General features: G+C 37.8%; 1 protein-coding gene across 9 annotated transcripts in view; it reads left to right on the forward strand.

Moving 5' to 3' along the window:
• CNOT4 (CCR4-NOT transcription complex, subunit 4) overlaps positions 1-23,285 on the forward strand; it is an 83,592-nt gene that overhangs the window by 52,846 nt on the left and 7,461 nt on the right. For 3 of the 9 annotated variants that reach the window (XM_010561938.1, XM_010561945.1, XM_010561941.1), the window contains 5 exons: positions 2,773-2,906; positions 6,679-6,834; positions 9,498-9,555; positions 9,840-10,089; positions 12,012-12,509. In XM_010561938.1, the coding sequence (XP_010560240.1) occupies positions 2,773-2,906; positions 6,679-6,834; positions 9,498-9,555; positions 9,840-10,089; positions 12,012-12,509 (1,096 nt within the window). The remainder of the gene's footprint in view (positions 1-2,772; positions 2,907-6,678; positions 6,835-9,497; positions 9,556-9,839; positions 10,090-12,011; positions 12,510-23,285) is intronic. The other 6 variants (XM_010561943.1, XM_010561946.1, XM_010561944.1 and 3 more) reach the window with 4 other exon arrangements.

A 23,285-nucleotide genomic window follows, 5' to 3' on the forward strand; every position in this document is an offset into this window, starting at 1 on the left:
CCACCATCGCTGATGGGCTCGGCCTTGGCCAGCGGCAGGTCTGACTTGGAGCCGGGGGAGCTTCGAGCAGCTTCTCGCAGGAGCCGCCCTGCAGCCCCTCTTCCGCTACCAAAACCCCGCCACACAAACCAAAACACGGACACTGTCATAAAATTCCATCGTGTTAGTGAAATAGGATTCCCCTTTACAGAAGATGTTCACATTCATTCCCATCAGACTGTGTTTATCCATGAACTTCTGTCTTTTTTTTGTTTGGGTTTTTTTTTAAGGTAGACTTTATGATTTTAGGGGGGATGGAGGTTGAATTTAGCAGTCTGTAGTTCATAGGATGTTTTCTACAGCCCTTTTTGTAGGAGGCAATGGCAATCTGTCAGTCCTCTGGCCTAACTACCAGTTAAAATTGATAGGCTACGTAGCTTGGCCAGGAATTCAATTTCACATATGAGTTCCTTCGGACGTCTTGAGTGGATTATACTTGATCTTGGTAACTTAAATGAATCTTCCTTTCCTGTTCCTTTTTACATTCCTTAATCTTTCTTCTCGATTTCATATTGCTTTCTTGGAAATCACTGGAAATTACACAACTATTGAAAAGTACATTTGCTTTCACTGCACCAGCTTTCTGGAGTTTGGGTTAGTGTGAATGAATTTACAGGTCCGTTTAATGATATTGAATGTTCATTGTCACAGACTTTGATTCTCTATTTTAAAACAAAAAAAATTGTCAATGGGTGAACTTAGGTTCTAGGCTCAATAATTGTTAATAGAGCTAAATGTTGTGACAAATGGAAAAGAACTGGCAGAACTCCAGGAAGTCTCTGAAAGTGAAACTGGGAATTTAGGTAAGGTAGGTTGGAGATGCTAAGTATGGTCTCCAGATTGCTTGTTACAAATAAAGCATCACTACTGCAAGCTCCTATGTAGGATTTTCGTCTTGTTTCTTTCTTACATTTGTGACAGGCAAGTGAGCTTAGGACTGGCCTGATGTTCCTGGCCATGACGTTCAGTCTTTTGCCACTGAAGTCTTAAGCAAGATGAGCTATCCAGGGAGGTTTCTTCTTACTCAGCTGCTTAATGTTTGCAGTGCGGATCTGTGCATCTAAGCTAGTTGCTTATATTCTATTCATGGTGGGTGGCGAGAGAAGTGTTTCCAGGGTGCAGTATATGCCATAAGGTTTACGTTTAGGTGAACCACACTCTAGAACCACACTTTTTTCTACTGTAGATAGTAGCTTGAGTGTAGGCACTGACAAAGTTGGGTAAGATGACGCATACACCAGATGTTTCAGTGTCCTTTTGAGGGTTGTGTAGGTTGACTACATAAAGACGCGTTGAGAATCAAACAGTAATGAAGAACTGAAGAACTAAGTAGCAAAAAACTGGAGACATTTATAGTGTTTGATTGACTTGGAGTATTCAAATGGGATATGCAGTTGGCCTTCTAAAGGAGCCCATAAGGGAATTTAGTTTCTGAGCAGTACTGTTTTTTGAATTTTGTCAAATATTCCTGTTTAGTTTTTGTTTGTTTGTTTTTTTTTAAAAGCAAGTCATAGTTGTCTTTTAGGTTGTAATGTGGACATCCTCCCAGAAAAACGTTGCCTGTGCATCAATTCCATTCCTGTTCCAACAAAATATTTATAAAGGGAATGAATTAAGTAATGTACAAATGTTAATTTTTAGTTGTACAAGTAGTGTGAGGGCTTTTAAATCAATACGGAAGATGTGATAGATAATAACATATGTGTTCCAGACTTAAGATTCAGAAGGCCTGACCATAAGTCTTGGCACTTGTTTGCTTTGCTAAGGGACATCTCTTAGTATCTGGAAACTCTAGACAAAAGCTATTGACAACTTCAAATTCGCTGTTCTATTTTGCATCTTGATTCAACTAATTACAATACTTAACTTGCAATAGTTATACCACTCCAACATAAGAATTACAACCTACAGAAAATGTGAATGCTCATCTTGAATTTGTTTCAGATGTCACTTTAAAGGTTAGGAAAGAGGGTGGATATTGCTGGTTTTGTTTTAAATATTTAGCCACATGTTATAGATAAGCTAGACTGAAAATTACTCTCTTCCTTCACTTACCCGATTCAGTATTCTGGAGTTGGATTGGTGGTCCTCAATTTCTGAAAGCAAGAAATTGTTCTCAATTAATTCAATTGTTAAAAGAATATTTCAGTTTTTAAAAAAGAATGATTTATCAGTTATTGCTCAGAATATACTCCTTGTCACATGATAGTTAACACTCAGACCACCTCAGCTGTTTTTATTAGGCCAATAGAAATTACTTCCATCTTGGAACTTTGGGTTTAAAAGAGAGACTCTTTGCTCCCTCCTGTCTTCTGAAAAGCTTAGTATGGTTGATATATCAAATGCAGACTGCCTTGGAGATTTAGCCTTTTGTGATTTAGAAGGTATATTGTGAAGCTCTTGATTAGAACTGAAAAGCAAGTTCTGATAAGGTTGTAACTTTTTTTCCTGCTTTGGAAGTCTGCTTTGGTAATTTATAATTGCCAAAATTATAAATTGGTAAATACATCCAAATGATTTCTAGGCAAGCTTTAGATTCATGGAGATCATGTCTGTGCTGAGATTGAGAAGCACTATTTTAAGTTTCATTCAGGAGTGCCCTGTTGAGTTGTTAAAGCTCAATTACTAAGCTTTAGGATTTATGTATGTACATTTATATATAAAAAACTTTTTTAATCTATAAAAACATATATTAAAGCAGTATTCATTCATTGTGTGTGTCTCTTTCCTTAGGCGGGTAAGCACCAGGAATATGAACAGAAACTACTGCAAGAATTATACAAACTAAACCCCAACTTTCTCCAATTATCTACGGGTACAGTTGACAAGAACAAGAACAAAGTGACAGCACTGCAGAGGTATGATGCGTAAGTACTGATGCTGGACTGCCTGGCTATGTGTTCTTTCTGGTTATTCCCAAAGAAAACTTTCTTATTCCTACTGCATTCCCTAAGTTGCCTGCTCTTTTTAGTGGCTATTATATGACGAACTCTGATACCAGTTTTCTCCATGCAGAGATGTATGCACCACTTCGTTCTCATACAAAGTGAGTGTAATTCTCACTTAGTAAAGAAATGTTTTTCTGCTGTGTGCATTTGGATCACTAGTTCAGAATGAGGTATTCTTATTCTGAAAGACAGCCTTGTATTTCATATTTGCATAAACACATAATATTTTTTTAAAGACCAGATGTCAGCTTTCTTGGTATGGTGTCATGATGAATGCACTCTGTACTTTTACAGCTGAGGCACCTTACAGTCTTGGTAGGTGGTTTTTAAGTCATGATTTGTAGTGCAGTCCTTACATTAGGTGTAAGTACCTTAGAAATTGGAAGTAAAATCAGTTTGTTTCTTTTGTGTGAGTAAAAATTCACAAGAAATGAATAAAAGGTTCCTTGCTTTTATCTAGTGAACTTAAATATTTTTCACTGTGTTGTAATTGCAGATATCACTTATTACAGCTTGTTAAAATAATATTCCGTTGAAGTAGTTTGTTCAGTAAGTTATGAAGAGATTTCTTCCATATGAGTACATAGACATACAAAGATAAACGAAAGCCTAAGGTCATCAGTTCTTATGTGAATTAACCACTCAAATGTCATATTTAAGATAAAGAAATGAAAACGGTTAACAATTTCATCCGCTCCTTGTAGGATTTTCACAATGAGATGGGCAGAGTGGAACGTAAAAGTTAGACTGCACTTTGCATGCACCTTGGCCTTGTAATCAGGGTTTATGTTGTGTGCCAGTTTATCCGCTACTGAATTTTTTCAGACAATAATTTGCCATTGGCAGCACCACTGCACAACATTTTAAGCAAGAAAGTGGGTACTGTATCTAAAATATTGCCAATTGAGCTTGAACAAGCAGAATATAATTCTGAGAACTGGTATCCCAGCTGATGTGACTGGGATTATTTTCTTCAACTTCTGGAGGATGCGTCATACGCTCTTTGACTGCAAGTGGTCAGGACCTTCAGTTGGATCTTCTCTTAAGGACTGTGCCACTTCTTATTTCTTGGGCACTGGTTCAGTATTGACTTGGAATGCAGACTGCAGTGAGTAAAGCAGATACACAATTTCCTGCATTTGAGTATTGATTATTTTATGTTCAAAGTCTGAACTAATCTTAATTTGAAACCTAGTTAGATCCCAGCAAAATAAATGATACCAGCGGGGAAAGAATGCTCTATCTGAAACTGCAGCAAACTTTAAAGCCTTCAGAAAGAAATTACAAATTGGAGCTTGGCCAATCTGTGGTGCCAACATTTTGGCACTTGTGCGGGAAAAAAAAATGGCATGTTACTCCAAAGGCAACAAGTCTAGAGTTAATTTCTCTTTTCAGCTGAACAGCATCATGATGACATAGACTCTGTTCTTTGCTAAAGGCTAGGCACTACCTTTTGGGTTGCAAAGTGAATTTCCTCTTGCAGCTAGGATTTTGAAATGTCTCAAGTCCCGTCTCATCAGTACAAAATGTAGCTTGTGAGCTGGTGAATGCATGTTGTTCTCCTTCACAGTTTTCTACCCAATTCAACGGGTTGTTGTTTTTGTCTGATTCATTGATATGATATTAATATATTTCTGGCAGTTTGTCAAAGCCTCTGACAATTTTGTGGTTGTTCCTGTGTTTCTGGGGTGCAGGATTTCTGTTTCACTCTGGAATTGAACAGAAGTTGAGTTCTAAATAGTAGGTGTTTAATTACAAATATCCAGTAGTAGAAAACATTTCTGAAACTGTGCATAAATGCTTTTTCACAATTGTGTCCTAATTGAAAGGTCCTACTTGCAGACCTTTTTTTCTTGCTGCTGAAGGCAAATGTTAAAATCCCACAGTGCCACTTCGTTTATATCGGTACTCATCTCTTGGTGTGTCACTTGATAGTCATGGTGACTGCATTCTCTTAAAATTAGAGGTGTATTCCACGTTTAGAACAGATAAAGCTCTTCCCTCCCCCCCTTTTCTCCTGCTGACCTTTTCCTAAGGAACTGAAATGAATGCTTTCTTATGCTACAAGTGGAAACACCTGTTAAACACTTGCTGGTCTTTTAGAGAACAGCCCTTTAGAAGTGTGCAGCTTTGAACTTAGGCAAGAAAGCCCACATGTGCAAAAGCCCGCCCCAAAACATAAGCCAGTTTCTTTACCTTTCTCCTTGGATGAAAACTGACTTTTAACTGTGACATTTTAAAGTTAGTTTTAGTATAGAGATGGCTTTGCACGGCAGCAGACATGAATTTTGATATTTAAAATAAATCTGTTAATGGATTGAAAATCTTGTTACATCTAGATTACAGCTTGTTTTTGTAAGAGTGAGAATATTAAATGACTGACATTGCTCTGATGTGTCTTCATTCCTTGATGTTCAATATCTGATCAACTTGTGATCTCTAACTTATTTCAAATGTGTACAAAGCAAAGATGAGATCTGTAAATTGGGTCAAGGCTCTCATCTCTGTACATATTGTGTAGTTATGTGAGAAGATGGAGGTAGAATAGCAAATCTTATAATACTGAGATTTGAGGGTAGCTAGTAATACCAATTTTGTCTGAATAGGAGTAGGAAACACTTGTGTTGCTATAAGCAGCTATAGGAATTTCCAGATTCTGAATGTGAACTTACTAAATTGACCTAGAGATGTAGAGTAAATGTTGGACCATGTAATAAGAACATACTAATGAAGGGGGACATCAGGAGGAACTTACGTATTAAAAAAAATCTTTTTGGAATCTTGTTCCTTATGAAGACAGCACTTGGACACAAAAAACAGCATCCTAATTGAAGCAAATGAAAAGCTAAAGTTAATATAAAAACTGAAGAACACAAAGGCAAATCTTTTATAGTAAGATTGTAGGGTTAGCAGATGACACTGTATTTGAATGCGTTTGGTTATAGATGATATTCCAGCTTGCTTCAATTTGTATAGAATGTAACTATTTTTAGCAAAAACTTGGGCTTTGAGTCTTCTCTTGAACTTCTTTCAGATCTAATGTGCACTCTGAAATGAAATTTCATGTTACTTTATAAGAGGGAAGTAATTACGGCTTTAAACTAGAAATGAAGGGAGCAGTAACTTGAATGAACAGTGTGTTGGTCTGACTGGTCTCATGCTCTGTTAGTAAAGCTGCGGACTCTTGTGTAGGCGTAAAACACAAACTTCATCTGTTGGGGCCAGGCTTGATAGGGCCTCAAATATAAAACATTTATTAAAAAACAAAAAAATCATTTAGTTCATGATTTACAGAACTTGCGAATGCTTATGGGATAAAGCAAATAATTCTAAATGAGGTTTCTGTAGGTCTGGATACTTGAAGCTGTTGATGGATATTTTTTTTTTTCATTTTTTTCTTATCCCCCAAATGGACAAGTTTGGACTTCAGCATTGGCAGAGCAGCTGTCTATTCAGTGAAGAAAACAGAATTCCCCCCAGTTTTCTCTCTCCCTTCCCTACCCCACTAAGTCTTTTTTTAAGTCATCACCATTTAAAATCGGAGAAATAACATCCAGATAAATCTATTCTTATGGATTGTCTGGCACAAGGATTCATTTCCCCAGTGCTTACAATTTTTAAAAACACTTTCTTCATAACTTGAACTATTTTCTTTTTTTCTTTTTTTTTTTTTACTCTTGCCTTTTTTCAGACCCAACAGTAATAACAAAGATGCCTGGCCATCATTACAGAGTTCAAGTAAATCAGCCAACGGTTTAACAATGGAACACAGGAAAACGCCTCCTATATTAGAAAATGGCACAGACCCAGAACACATGACTCCAGATGGTGCAGACTCAGATTTCGGGTAATTGTGCTGCCTTTTATACTTCAGATAGCTTGCTTTCTCTCTCACTGATTGGTGTGGAGGGAATGATTCTCCAGTCTCTCTCTCTGGTTGGAGAGCTGGATTCAAATCCTGATCAGGTCACAAAAACCTGGGCTTAGTCTAGCCCATGTCAAAAAGACCGATTGGCAGATTGTACAGGAGAACCCTAATGTGAAGTTAGTAAGTGATGGTACAGGTAAGGGCTGAGGGGAACTGAATAACTGGGGGATCAACAGCTTACATAGCTGCATGGTCCCAGCCAGAGCTGAGCCCTTCATTTCTATACAGAAGCTTCCACAACAGTAACATGCTAGTTGCTATACATCAGGAGGCTTGTCACTTGGAAAAGCATCAACAGAAGGAAGCTAAATGTTAGGACTGAGTATTTGTCATCTCTTTATAGTGGTGTGTTCCAGAAACACAACTGCAGAGGTAAGGGTTCCTTGATTATCACTCAGTAATAGGAACAACAGGCCAGCAGATTCAACTGAGGTTTCTTTGTGCAGAAGAAGTAAATCATCTGCTTGCAATAACTTCCTTATTGCTAGCCAACATTTTTTCCTCTTTTGGTGCCCTCCTTGAATAGAACTGATATCCTCTTCCATCATAAGCATCACTTGCAGTTCCAGTGGCAGTCTGTAGTCATGCTGGTTTGTTTTTTATGGACCCCTTGAGGTAATAACGGTTGGGCTTATTCAGAGGTTGGATGGGAAAATAACAAGGTAAACTCTTAATATTTCAAGAAGTGGTGTTGCCGATTAGGTAGCTGGTCTTTGTTTTAAATCAATATTGAACCGATGCATTAATGTTGAGTGCTGTTGGAAGTGGTACCTTCTTGTTAGGCTTGATAGCAGTCCCATTGAGGTGTGATCAGAGATCCTATGGTTGCATCTCAGTAGTGACCTGCAGCTTCCTTATCTTTTCTGAAAAGAATGTACTGAATGTAGGTAAAAATATTATAGCTAATAGATAATGCATCTTGTCCATTCCTGAGGGCTGGAAGTCTGTCTTACAATTAAAGGGTTCTTAGGCAGGTTCAAGTATAATAAACATTTTCAGCATTTAGATTGTCATTAACAGCTGTCTTACACATAGCTTTTTAAACTGCAGCATTGTGACTTTCTGTCAGCAGCTTTGGGAAAAGAATTTGGCTGGAATATCAGCTCTGCAATCAGAGTGTTTGTGTAGTGAAAAGTCTACATCAAACTTTTGTGCTATAGGTATTCAGAAATTACTAACCCAAGGCAGTTTGTTTCAAATGGAAGAACTTTATTCATGCTGTTCAACCACTGAGTAGAAAGTATTTGTAAATCCTCACTGGAGTAATGCTTGTTTGCAAGTACATTCCCCTGACTTTTATAGTCATAAATATTTCAGCTTCAGTTATCTTCTTGAGATACCAACTCAGTGTTCTTTTACACAAAAAATGGTTTTATTGATGGACTACTTGTATGCAGTTTCTTTGGAATGGAGAAGAATTAATTCTGCTGGGTTTCAACTCCAGTTATTTTGGATGGGGAGAACAAATATGGAGGGAAGCAATCTTAAGAATTTTTGACCTTGGTATGTGGCTTTATGCAGTATTTAAAATTTGCAGCAGCAAGGGATGTTTGAAAACAAGGTGTAGCTAAAATCTGAAGTCTGCACACAGTTAAAATAATTACTCTATATATTTGTCTTGTAATTTGCCTGTAATTGGACTTGTATCACATTCTGGTCTCGTAATGGAACTGAAATTCATGTTCTTACTTCTGGTCCTACAAGGACTTGTGGTTTGGGCTGTGCAGCCTGATGCTTGTCCATCTTCTCTTATGGGTAGATAAAAATGAAAGTACCTTGAAGTTGTAAAGCAGAGATTTTGATCTGAACTGGAAGTAATACTGTTTCGTTAGTGTGGCATTTAGCATAATTAAGGCAACTGACAGATGCCTGTCAGAATCTTGAATCCTGAGACGTACCATTTCAGCCAAGTCACGTTAATTCCAGTGAATGGCTTTGAGGTGGTTTTCTGCTGTGTCTTATCTTTTATTCTCTTTATGTTTGTTGGCAGGTTTTTATGCTATGTCTTTTCCTGTGTTTTTACTCTTTTGTCATCTCAAAACTGTTTTCTTACTTGGAAGTAATTCCTGCTAGTTAAAGCTTGAAGACTGGTGGGAAGCTTAACTTGCCACCAGGATTAAATAGTTAATTTAATCTTGTATCTATCCCCAGATTTATTTAGGACTTGTATGGGAACTTACAGTTTAGGAATTTGGAAAAGAAGTCTGTTCCCAACTTTCTCTCTGGTAGTAGCATAGATGGAACTGACTACTATGGAATACTGCCATAGTACAAGAATCCTGGTTTTTTGAATGGCATAGAGTTACTATGAGAGTGTTTAAAACTTTCCTTTTGTTCCTTAACAGGGCAGTCAACAAGCAGAGTGGAGAGTGGTGGGAAGAAGTATTACAATATGTGGCAAATGCTTATGATGAAAAAAAACAGTCTCATAAATAAAAAGTGGATTTTTTCCTTCTTGATTCCTCCTAATTAATTTTTCTTTGTCTTTATTTCAAGGCTTTTCTACCACTACGAAAGCAAATGTTGATTTTCATGTTAAATACTTGTGTCTTATTGTCTCTTTTCCCCTCCCACTTTTGCAGCCCTATCGACAAACCTTCAGATTCCCTCAGTATAGGAAATGGTGACAGCTCCCAGCAGGTAAGACATAAAGATAAATGCTGTTAAAATAAGAACTGAGTTTGAGGGATTGGTGCAACTTGTAGTTGGAGAAGCAAGTACTTTCTGAAGTGTATCATAATTTTCAACAAAACTATTAAAAATGCTACTGCTAAGTTGATTTTTGTGTTTGACCTTGTACTGAACTATATATTAATCTAACTGTAGCCAAAAATTTTGAGGAAGTTTTTCAGCTGTATTAGTGAAGAATATTTTATATATAAACACTCATGTCCTAACTGTTTCTCTTCCTTTCTTGCCTGTAGATAACAAACAGTGACACACCTTCACCACCGCCTGGTTTAACAAAACCCAATCCAGTCATACCCATCAGTTCATCTAATCACAGTGCACGGTCTCCTTTTGAAGGGGCTGTAACAGAATCACAGTCGCTCTTCTCTGACAACTTTCGGCACCCTAACCCCATCCCTAGTGGGCTTCCTCCATTCCCCAGCTCTCCACAGACTTCAAATGACTGGCCCACAGCACCAGAACCACAGAGCCTCTTCACATCAGGTATGTACACAGGTTACATGGCTGGGTGTTGCTTTTGCAGCTGATGTCTAAAACTGTGTAGAACCAAGAACTCTAGGACTTGTTCCATACTGGTCCCCACCCCCCCCTTCATAAATGATTAAAATTTGTCACTTAACTACAAATGAATTGCACTGACCTAAGGGTTTCTTCTAAAAGAAACTTTTACAGAGTTTTCCAGCTGCATGGCTAAATTATCAGAGTGCTTATTGTAGACAGGCACACAGCTAAGAAAAACTAAATAATAGGATGTGGCATTTGTGCTTAATATTTAATGTTAAGGTTTTTATTGAGAGTGGGGAAAATACGTGGTGTCAGTATATGTTGGTGTAATAATCTGTTATAATCTGTAATTCTAGCATTGGAAGCTGTGCAGTGGAGTTCAGAATTTTCTTTAGTATCCTGCGTAGTTATCTGAAGGTGCCTCATGTGAAGGTGCAGTGAAATTATATACATACAGAAAAGATAAAAATATGGTTAATTGCATCAAATGAAAGGTACCTGTATTTTCCAGGTACTTTCCTATGAAATACCACTTCATATGAATGAAACATTTTAGGTGTATTTATATAGTCTTTGGAGTCGTTAACAGTACTAAAGAGCTCACAAATTATAAATCTGAGGGAGTTGTTAGAAAATTAAATGAAACAATATCAGTAATAATGTAAACAATACTTTAGGACATGGTTTACTTAGTGATTAGTCGTCTTTTGATGTTTATCTGACTTCTGGATGCCATAATCCTATTTGTAAACAATATTTATTACCAAGGAAATTACCTGCTGTTAAGGTACTATATGCACCAATTTTGTGAGGATTATGTAGCAGTGAGAGACAATTTCCAGGTAGTAGAGATCTTGTTTGTTTTATAATCAATATAAAATGGATGTTTGCTATTTAAATAAGAATACAAAGGACAAGTTTTTGTCGATCTAGCAAGTCTGTTTATCTGTCGTCATGGATTTTAGAGTGAAAATAGAAGTGTAGATTCCTTTTCTAAGAGAGGATACTGAGCTTAATTTTAACTACTTCAAGCAGCAGACCAGGTTCCCTACCAGCAGAGGGAGATAATGATGTGAGTGATACTACCTTGTACTCAAATCAGCTTGCATTACCACAGTTTTGAGGAAGAACTGAAACTAGACCTAGCATTCACTGAACCTGAATAAGGAACTTAAACAGTATAATGAAATGAAGTAGTAATTGAAAATGCAGGGAAATTCTGATAACCCTTTTTTGCAACACTGCCTCAAAATATTTAACAATATCTTGTAATGCAGTTCCTTATTTCCTTTTGTTAAGGCATCTACTCAAGAATTTGGCTTGGTTTTCTTCATAATGGTAGACAGTGGGGTTTTGTGGGTTTTTTTGGTTTTGTGTTTTGTTTGGGGTTTTTTTTTTAACTACTGCTCAGAGGTTCCCCCTTTGAGAGGGAACATTTCCTCCTCACCTTTCTTGCACAGTGGAGCTGAAGCACAGCATTAATACTGAAAGCAAAATACTGAACTGAATAACAACCTTTATTTAAACTCTGCTTGGTCACTCTTCTGTCAAGTAATATGGGTGTAAAGAAGGTTCTAAGCAAGTGTTTATTGGTCTCTTTCTACTTGGTGCTATTGCTGAAAATACTTACTTGACAGGGTTTTTCTGTAGTTCAGGAACAGAGCAATTCTGCAGTAAAAATACTATTTGCTAGTGCTACCACTTCCCCTCAAGTAGAAATCTGACAGCTCAATCTGAAAATGGCATTCTAAGCTGATGAATAAGGTGTCTTCTGGGGACTGTATAAAGAAGTATTAGATGAAAGACAACTGGCAGCATAGATTCAGATACACTGAGGCTGAAATTTTTGTATGGGTAAATAGTTACTAATTCTTGTTCTAAATCCTGTTCCTCTCTGACAGAAACTATACCAGTATCCTCCTCCACAGACTGGCAAGCGGCTTTTGGGTTTGGTTCCTCCAAACAGCAAGAGGACGACTTAGGGTTTGACCCCTTTGACATCACCCGCAAAGCCTTAGCAGACCTGATTGAGAAGGAACTGTCAGTCCAAGACCAACCTTCCCTCTCGCCCACATCTCTTCAGAACCCTACCCCACACACTACAACTGCCAAAGGGCCAGGCTCTGGATTCCTGCATCCTGCTGCACCCACAAATGCCAACTCTCTCAGTAGCACCTTTCCAGTCATGCCACAGAGGTTCCCACAGTTTCAACAGCATCGAGCAGTTTACAACTCCTTCAGTTTTCCAGGCCAAGCAGCTCGCTATCCTTGGATGGCCTTCCCACGCAATAGCATCATGCACTTGAACCACACAGCAAATCCCACCTCAAATAGTAATTTCTTGGACTTGAATCTTCCACCACAACACAGCACAGGTCTGGGAGGGATCCCTATATCAGGTAGGTGAATCGGGACAGCTGTGAATATGACTTAATTCATGCTTTCAGCTTCTCTGAGCCAGGACAGGAAAAGGGAATAGCCAGCTGCAAGTGGTAGAGGGGTATCTCTTGACTGTCTTACTAGGTTTATGAACAGAGGGAGGAATATTGTTTTAAATAGGCCCTTTCCTTTTTTAAAAAAAAAGTATCTGGATCTTTAGCCTTGTAATACTGAGCTTTATAAGGAAGGTGGAGTATTCTGTGCCCGCTTAATTTTGTGCCAAAGCAGATTGGTATTTTGGTTCTTCAGTCTTGCCAGACTGGCTTTCCTTAAGAGTAGGCCCTGGAAGCGTGTTGCGACTTCCACATCAACATGCAGGTGCTGACCAGAGTTCTTAAAATTGTGAAAAAAATTGTAATGATGGTAATTTGTGCCAGATGTCTTGGCTGGGTTGTTCCCTCTTGCGCATAACCAAATGGCTGCACAATAAAACATTCAGTGCTGTTCATTTCTGTACTTCAGATGGCCTTAATATTATGCTAATCTTTCACTGAATGGATGCTTGCAATGTGTGTAAGAGGATTCATCCTCATTGTGAGGGTTGTGAAGTTGGAGGAAAATAAATGTGTAGTCAGGCCAGTTCAGGCTGCCCTGAATGGATCGATAGGCTCTTGCAGAAAAAAAATTGTATTAAGTGTATAAAGAACTACAGGTAGAAAGTCTTTGTAAGCTCTTTGTAGCCTTGAGATGAAAACTGCTTCTTGAGGTGTTGCCAATGTTATTTTCTTTTAATGGGTTTTGAGGGGTACTAGCTATACTGTAAGAAAGTGACCTGGAAAAAGTCAGTGTGGTTTTGATGCTTTAGTACCAGAGCTAATTTTGGCTGTTACTTCCCTGTACTTTGTCCTCTTTGAAGGCTTGTTGAAGCTACAGTACTGCTGTAGGGTCCTTAGGCTGATTCATAGTATAAACTCTTGGTCCAGACTAAAAATGCAAGTAGTTCAAAATTCTTTATACTGGCAGTGGCAAAGTTTTTAGACTAAAATGACTGATACAGGTTACAGTGAAGTGTTTACAAAAAAAACAAAACAAAAGCAAATTATTTTTGCCATGCAGCATTCATAGCACTGCAAATTGTTTCTCCCTTTCCCCTAAACTACATAGAACTTCCAGGAACACTGCAGGACAACAAGTTTCAACTTTACCACTGGGTTCTAAAAATTGCTAGTTCAAGGGGCCGGTAACAAGACCATCTTCTGAACTAAGGGGACCAGAAAAATCCTGTAGTGTTGAAAAAGTTCTGTTTGTAGTACTGGTTGATTGTAGATTTGCGAAAGTATTATTTAAACTGCATTACTTTAATTGCCTTTGTCAGTTTGAAAGTGGACCTCTTTGTGTTTGTAGAAGACTCCATAGATCCTTGGTATGATTCCTGAAGAGTCAGTTGTGTGGTGTTGGTTGATGCACAGCCCATGCCATGTACTTCCCCCATATGTTTTAAGGCAACAGAGTTGATATTTAAGTATATTCTTTTTATTGTATGCAACTGCTAGAACCAATTAATCTCAAAATATTTTTGGCAGATACAGTGCTAAAAACAGAAAATAAACATCTGCTGTAGTCTCTATGGAAAGTTCCTTTGAGTTGGTCTTAATCTCTTGTTATAGAAAACATTGTTAGTTGCCTGGCTGACAATTAAATAGCAGCAGTTGCTGCAGTGCAAACACTTCTCAGCTGATCTACATGTCAGCTTTGATACATCTTGAAGAAAGAACCATTTGCACAAACACAGATTACTCCTTTTTCTTTTCCTGTTGTCAGAAATCAGCTGAAGTCTCAGATAGTTCTGGTTTTGTTTGCTGGGTTATGGATTTGTATTATTTGTGTGGTATTTAGTGCCTAGGGTTTTCTTTAGTGATCTAACTGCTTCAGAAGTACAAATAATTTGAAAGTTGGGAGATACGTTCATACTTCTTTGTGTGCTGACTTAATAGTCTCCAATTTATTGATTATTCTGTCTTTTCAAATTCGTATCTAGTGTACACATCTCTCAACGAATTCCTTCTATATTCTTTTTGAAAGAGTAATTACTATTCTTTATGCCTGCTTTTAATCTATCAGTAGCAGGTATATAATTGCAGAATTTTCCTAGTTTCCTCATTTGCTTTATAGATACAGCTGTCTGGTGGGGTTGGGGAAAGAAAGTGATGTACAAGTACAGAGAAATCATGTCGATGGGATGTTATTACAGTGCTTTATAACAGACTTACTGACCTGCTAGAAAGGCAGTGTGTATCATAATAGCTGTTTAGCAGTATGGAGAGATTAGGTGTAGGATACCTGAAGCTCCTTTTTGTTAGCTCTTTTGTTAGTCTGCATTGGGGTGTTTTGGAAAATGTCAACTCAGCTGTTTCAGATGTAACAGCAAAAGAAACCTAGTGCAGGTGAAACTTCACATTCTGTCTTCTAGTGACTTCAACAGCAGTTGAGGGTCTCTGCATGTTTCCTAAGGTCTTTGATCACAATTTTTTACAGGACTGTAAATTCCTAAAGCAGATAATACTGGACCAGTCATTTAAAAAAAAAAACCAAAACAAAAAAAACCAAAACAAACAAAAACCATTCATTTATTCTGTGTTTGCCTACTCTATTTAATAAACCCTTTTCAAGTTTTCTATTTCATTTATGTGAAAACAAGCAGATCTAAACTTTTATAACTTCGTATGAAGTTAATATACTATTTTCTAGGCATTCTAAAGCCAGTTTTAGTTGATTTCACTAAACGTATTTGTTGTTTGGAAGCTTGTATGAAGAAAACTATCTCTTAAACTGCTGCTGCTTCTGCTTTAGGTAGGCATTAGTATTCACATAAATTTTAAATGCTCACGTGTGACATGTTAAATGTAATGTTCTGAAGCTTCCTTTTTTTTAGTCAAGAATCAGAGCTGTGCTGTATTCATAACCCTACAGCTCCAGCTAGGGCTGTTTTGTGACGTGCACCAGATTTAAATGGAGAACACAGGCACTACCTACATTTGGGGGTTTTTTCCTAAGCTCTCACTTTAAAATAATTTCTATATGGAATTTAGTAGCCTGTTTCATAGAGGAAGTAGCGTTTGTTCAACTCATTCTACAGTTTCCAGTGAAATGACACGATTGGCTTCATAATTTTATTAAGCATATACTTGAAATGTGTCATATTCATCAGGCATACATTTGTCCCCAACCCATATTTAAATGAACTTTTTGATTGACTGATTCCCAAACTAGCATTTTTTTCTCCCTCCACCGTATGATTTTGCAAACCATAGCAGATGTTACATGCTCTCATTGTAAGGGACAATTTAGGCTTGTTGCTGTTCTCTGGTGTGGGATGGATTAGATGATTTACTGTGTAATTATAACTGTGTAACTGTGCTTCAGAAGAAAAGTTAAGTGACTTCTTATTCATGGACAGCATGATTGTTGCTAAAAGCAACCTTACTCTAGATTGTGTGCAAGCTCTCCTAAGAATATAGGACAGCAGCTATCCTTTATTCTGCAGATAAGTCCAAAGGAAAGATCCACTGCTAGCAATGTGGGTGGGTGGGTGCCTTTATTTTCATGTTACTTTAGGGTAACGGGAAACTCTGTAATTTGATAGCTAATACACTATCATCTTTGCTACCCTACTGCCTGGTGGTGTGTTGTAAAATAATAGATACTGGATCATAGTGTAAAGTAGGTCTCATTAACTGTGTTTTGAGACAGATGCTTATAAAATGAGATGCATGCATATTAATAATGGGAAAGTAGAAATACATAGTTTTATTTGAGTTTACTGAGTGGTTGGTAGTCATTGATTTTATTACATAGAAGAAGTGTAAGAACAAATTCACACAGTTAAAAGTATGAGGAAAAAGTTATAAATGTTTAGTCTTCCTTTCTGTCAGTTCTATGCAAGATGAAGTACCTGACATCTTGAAACACTGGCTTTTATTTCATTTATTAATTTCATAACTGTCCTGAACATAATTCCAAATGAGAAAAAACTTAATTGTAAGACCTTATCAATTCATTAATAATGAGATAGTATTGGAAGAGTTCAAATTTCAAACTAATGCTATGCAATATTGTGTGTATGTTCTTCCCACTTAAATCATTGAAAGCCATTGAGCTGGAAGGGACCCACAAGGATTATCAAGTCCAACTCCTGACTCCACACAGGGCAGCCTAAAAATTAAACCATACATCTCGGAGCATTGTCCAAATGGTTCTGGAACACAGACTGGCAATTTATGTGCATCGTGCATATATTAGAAATCGAAGATAGAGGAAATAGTCGACTGGCCACAGAGCCAGAGAGGAAGCATGGAGAATTAAACCCTGTTTAGGGTAGGGGAAGAAAAAAGTTTTACCTGTTGTCCTTGCAGATAACCACTGTAAAATCCATCAAGCTATTTTAGCCATAAAGCCCATTGATGTGGAGATTGTGGTGGACTTGTGTGAACTTTTCCTGAAACTTCAAAACAAGGGGCCTTGAGTGCCATAAATCTTTCTAGTTGAATATAATTGACAAATCAAAATTTTGTTTTTTCAAGACCTTTTTGTTTTGATGTTGTGGCTTATATCTCTTGAATGTGCACAGCCTAATTGATGGAATTATGTATACTTAAAGATGAGGTTGAGACAATAAATAGGTAGACAGTTCTATTAAGTTTGGGTGCCATCCAGCAGCCTTTGTGGTAGTGGTGTTGCATGCCTTATCAAGACACTGATTAGCATGCACATTTTTGAGTCTTGCCTGCATTTAGGTTTTTGTGAAGCAGTAGCTGGTAGCAGGGAAGGTAAAGCAGTGAAGGTTATATTAAGAAGGTTCAACTTACTCCCACTTATTTTTAAGTCCTGAGCTCTTCCATATTTGAACAGCTTAGTGTTGCATCTTCTTCCACTTTAAATTTTCTGTCTTCTGTGCCCCCAGCTATTGAACTTGTCTTGAACATCAAATCCTTTCTTGCCTAATGCTGCCTTTTGGACAACGTTTTAGTAAAACAAGGGAAGATCCCTATATGTTGGCTGTGATCATATTGTTTAAAAGACTACAGAGAAGAGTGAGATACCAGAATTAGCATTGACATGCTCTGCCTTTAATACTAAGAGTCCTTGTCTGACTTGATATCTTAAAACATAACCTCATTTCCATTTGGGACACACATTTCTTATTTGACTTTTGTCCTTTTGACTTTGTCTCGTCTCTCTGGGTTGATTCTGTCTCCTGAACAAAGAAAAAGGCTTGTTTTAAACAGTCACGGAACCAAAAAAATTGAATTCACAGCACAGCAGCTGTTACTTTTCTGTGGTCTCAGGATAGTAATTTGGTATGGAGTTTTGCGGGGGGGTTCTGCTTCTGCTACTGTGCCTTTTTACAAGAGGGTCTGGCCCGTGTGGTATGGCTGTTGAATTCAGCATGTTGTAAAACTTAAAATTCTCCAAATGCTATGTACAAAATGCATTTAATCCCATACCCTAGCAACAGCAATGTGACTTAAACAGTGCTGCCTCACATCCCTTTATTTGGATGCAGTGGTTGAAAGAGCATTTTGCTACACTTTCCTCTTGACCTGACAGTATGTGAAAGGCTTAATGCCAGTTTTAAGTATTGATGGCCTTACTCTTAACAGTAAGAGATGCATTAGTCCATTAATTTTCTGTCCTAATCCTTTAAAGACTGCTTGCTCACTTGATGGTCTTGCTTGATGTTTGGCTTTCCGACAGCAGCTGGGCAGAAAGCATGGCAGCTGAAGGTCGTCTTTTCTGTGCCCCTGGTTAGCTCTATGGCTTCCTATAGCTAAATTCTTTCTCTGATTAGGTATAAATATAGAAAAAAGGAAATCTGATTAAAATCTTGGCTGATACAGCTATTAGTTGTAGGTGCCACATGTGGCAGCTCCTCTCAGAAGTGGATTTGTTACCCTGATACCAAGGTCACTCATTTGAAAATAAAGGCCTGAATACTGCTTTGAAATTGAAAAATGAAAAGTACTGTTTGTAAACAACCCTCAGTTGTTTCCAGTATTGCTTTTACTGACCCCTTGCATAGGCCCTGTGTGTCCTGTTTCCTCAATAAAGATGACTGTTCTTAGTGCAGCCTTTGCCACTGAATATTTTGTTTTTCTCATCAGTCCTTATGCCTGCTGCATCCTGTTTCTTTCCATGGAGGTTCTCGGGCCTCCACCCCCCTTCTTTAGGAGGTGCTTTATGCCTGTGTGTATTCCCCCGCCCCCGAAATTAATTCTCCTTTTATTTCCCGCGTCATAACTAATTTTCTGTTTCACTGGTGAAGAGGTGAAGTGTTCAGCACAATGTGGAACAAATTCAGTTTGAAAGTAAACTTCTCGTTTGCTTGCTTCCATTGCTCTGGAGGGTGTTTTATTGTTGGTTTTCTTTGTTTGTTTCATTTTTTAATGCACTCAGGGTGGTGCTGCTAGGTTTAAAATAAAGTAAATGAAGTGGGATTTTCTTATTAATTTCCAAAATATTAAATCAGTGTCAAGATTGAAGTCATACTGTTCGAAATCTGCTATGGATATTCCTTGTCCTACCTCTGATGTCTTGTCCCTTAACTCCCATATGCTTTCTACATTTACTAGTAAGGCCTGCCTTCCTTAGTGTTATCTTGTCACGATCTCTCACAGAACTTCATCCACAGCACCTGTCCTTTAAGTCCTGCTACTTTTCCATCTGTTCCAAAATCTCATCTCGCCCGCCTGCCCTTCCCTCCCAAGTACCTTTTTGGTGCTAATATTGCAACCGTTTTTAAAACCCTGTGGATTTTTTTCTTATGATTGTATAGGAGATACTGTTCCAAATAAAGCTCAATATATAAATAACTGTGCCCTCATGTCTGGGAGCTTGATTTTAAGCTCTTACGAATTTCTTAAAATCTTTGATTGTAAGATTATTAGGGATGGCAGTGAAAGACAGGCATCCTGCTTTTTTGAGTAGCAAGATGCCTATTTTTAAATGTGTAATTTTATTTCGGAAGAAGAAAATGTGACAAAAAATATAAAGAAAAAAGTGTTTAAAAAAAATAACAAACCACACCCCAAAACCTCTAACTTCTCTTGGCTGCCATACATCACAGGAATGACTAATCACATCAGTGCTGCTAGACTTGAAATAAATGAGGTATTGGCTGAAATAGGTGGCCTGAGTGGCTGACCCAATTTGCATTCTGGACTGTCAGTCCTGACAGCTTTTTGGGTAACTCTTCCCCAGGAAGAGGAGGAAACAAGCACACAGGAGGTATTTCACATGAAATTTTCTGGCTGTTGGTATCTCCAGTAGTGTCACCAAATGAGCTTCAGCTGTACTAAATGTTGGGCCTTTGCCTGTGTTGTAGGGATGGAAGTCTGCATTTATTACTTACAGAACAAGCTTTCCCTTTCCTCTTTAGGGCTGGTTCAGCAGAAGTTAGAAAGGCTGTTACCTTTCATAGGTAACCCATAAGATCTTGGGACGGGTCTGCAGTAGCATAAGAGGCAGCTCCGTTGGCTGGTGTAGCATCTGTCTCCCTCCTCCAGCAGGCAGATGCTTAGCCTTGGGGTGCTGTGTTCTCTTGGATGCTTTTCTAAAATACAAACTGGCACTTCAAAATATACAGTAAACCACTAGCATGAGTTAAAAGATGTAATTGTCTTGGTGATGTTAAAAACCTGGCATTTTCCCTTCAAAGACTGGAAATTAGTACACTTGGCAGTGCCACCTGCTAATAGCAGTGTCTAACGAGAGGCTGTGCCTTGGGCATGGACCTGAAACTTTGGCTCCTTTTGAGTCAAGTCTGTCTTGTAAAATATCAATTATGACTGAGGAATTTTAGCAAAAGGCACGGACAGTTCATAGGCTTTCTGTGTAAACACATTTTGAAATGCACCAGCTTGAAGAACCATTGAGAAAAGGCACGCATAATCTTTTTAAAAATTGTATTGGGAGAGGAGCGTAAATGAAATATCCTGAAGAGATAACGGCAATTGAAAGAGCAGCTTTACAAAAAGTGTTTCTCCTCCCAGTGATACCAAGTCACAATTTGGGGAGGGGGAGGGGGGGGAAATCTACTCTTTTCCATGCTTTGCCTTCTCTTGGTTCCTTCTACATCACAACCTTATTTGAACTTCAGCTTTTTCCCAAAGGAATTATTTAAAAAAAAATACCACCTGTATTTAAAAAGTGGGTCACCTCTATTGGAAGACAGCATTTAGTAATCAGAATGAACTTCATGTCATGGAAGGTTTGTTTTTCTTCTCAGCTTTCTTGCAGTTTATCTGATCTTCCCACGGAATGATTGAAGTATCTACAAATAAACATCAGCCTTATTTGTTTGTTACACATGTGGAAAAATAAAAAATGAGTTTATCATTTCTCAGAGTATGCATTCACTGTGGTAATACTGGTCTCGCAGCTTTGGTCAGAGGATTGGCTTCGTAACTAGAGGAACCTTCGTAACTAGATAAGCTCTTGCTAATTATTGATGTAGCTTTGAAGATCTGATTTTTCTTTGCCAATTCTAGTTATTGATTGCATTGGCCATAGGGCAAATTCCATATATTTTGTTTTTATTTATGCATTATATCTATGCATGTACTCACAAGTACATTTGTACACACAGGATTTTCATTTGAGGTCAAAGTGGTTTGGTTTTTTTTATTGACAGGGTAACCTGGTGAGATTGAACCCTGATGCAGGATCTAAGAGTAAGCAGCAGGTATACTTAGGTTAAAATGAACTTTTTCTCATATTAATGGAATTGCATGTCTTCCTGAGCTTTTTAATCAAAGTGTTTTGTATGCAGGATTCAAGTATCTCTTTCCTTCATTTCAGTATCTTAAGTCTTTGTGTGCTCAGTTTAGGTTTGTTAATAATTAAGATTATCAGTGGTGAGAACTGCCTATTTTCTTATGGGGTCCTTTTTTTGGATGAGAAGTGTCTAGTTAGCTCACATGAAGAAAGAGGTTATTTATTGACTAAGGTGAAAGCATTACAGAACATATTGTCTTTTTTGTATGCACAATAGTGGGCCCCAATTTGAAGTCCTGCAGTTGACAACTATGTGTTTTTAGCAATAAACAATTAAAAAGTCAGTAATAAAAAATGGTGGGATACTGTGGAAACATCTGATACAAAGTCAAGCATGTTTTCAAAGCAAGTTAGAATCTCGGTTCGAAATTTACTTATAGCTTAAAATTGGGTGGCTGGCTGCTATAGTTATGTATTAGATTTTGTCTCTTGAGCCATGGTAAGTATGAGTCAATCATAAGAACTCTCCAGAATACTTAATGTAAAATTGCTTTTCTCAAACCTAATAAAATTCTGACACTGTACATACAAGCAAATATGAATCTTCCTATTGAATATCTAAAATGAGCTGTCCTCTCATTGATGTTGTAGAAGGGATTTCCTCTGAAAATAAATTAAATTTTCTGACTCTTAACACTTACTTAGTCACAGAAAGCTTAAAAGTTATACTGTCAGATCCTCATCAAAGAGGAAAATTATTTAGAAAAACTTACTTTCCCCTTTGAAGTGTATACTTTAGAATTCATATATATTCCTCTTCTACTTGATAGGTTGGCTTACTGGCACATTAAGTTGCACTTATTTTAAATTTAAAAATAGTGCTTTTTTTAATTTACATGGCTATCTTTTAAATTGGGTCCATGTGGAATTAATATAACCATGGAAATCAATGTGGAATCAAGATAAAAGCTGCTTTACTTGCATTTTTTTTAAAGCTGAGTGCAGACGTGTGTCTCAACTATCAAAGCCAATTTTGTAGGTGTATGTACATTTATGTGTGTATGTATGTACACGTCTTCTGTTTCCCCAGCTCTTAGAGCTTGTGACCATAAGACTTTCATTTGAAATCCGCACTGTGGAATGATACTTAGAAAGCTGTTTTTGTGGATTGCCAAGTTGCTTCCCGTGTAGAGATTGTCAGTGAGGCTTTTAAATGTTCCCTTCAAACAGCTTTATCTTCTAGTGCTCCTGTCATTTGATACCTCCCTAGTATGAAGTGGCTACTTGTATTCCTGATGGACAGCACTGCTATTTAAATGTGGACAGATTCAATCTTCTTTAATCTGCCAGTGATGTTCTCAGGCCTCTGTGAATAGGTGAAACTCCATTTGGTTTAAGCATTGTGGAATTCCTAGAAATTGTAGGTACACAGAATCAATGAAGTAAGAGTGAAGTCCTTCAGACTGTAAGAGTTAAAACCATGAGTAAAATCCCAGGTAAAAATATCCATGAGCAAACAAGCTTATTATTCATATTAAAGTGACATAGGTACAGTTTTTATCATAGCTGTTTTGTTGATGGTTAAGTATATAAGCTTTGGATGGAAAGCTTTTGAGTTTATGTAATGTGATGGGCATAATTTTATTTTAGGATGTGGCAAATCATCCTCTCCTTCTCTTCCCCTCTGAGTGAAATATTGGGACAACTTTTTGCAAAACAGAAGTACCAATAGGGGAAAGTAATTTTGAGCTGAAAATAGAGAAGCCCCAGTCACTTCTTGGAATAGGGTAACAGGCTGTTTCATGGAAAGCACAGACTATCTGGGTATCTGTGAAAATGGTAGCACAAAGCGCAGGGTGGGACTAACAGGGATGTCACTGCAAAGGATATGCTTTTCTGGTGGCCCCATTTGTTTCTAATCAAGTTGAAAGACTCCTGGTGAACTTGTTCTGGTAGTCTTTCCTGTTCCCCCCCCCCCCCCTTTTTTTTTCCCCCCTACCCCCCGCCCCCCTTTTCCCCGTCGT

This window comes from Haliaeetus leucocephalus, unplaced genomic scaffold, assembly GCF_000737465.1.
Source record: "Haliaeetus leucocephalus isolate CR32 unplaced genomic scaffold, Haliaeetus_leucocephalus-4.0 Scaffold151, whole genome shotgun sequence".
Classification (NCBI taxonomy): Eukaryota; Metazoa; Chordata; class Aves; order Accipitriformes; family Accipitridae; genus Haliaeetus; species Haliaeetus leucocephalus.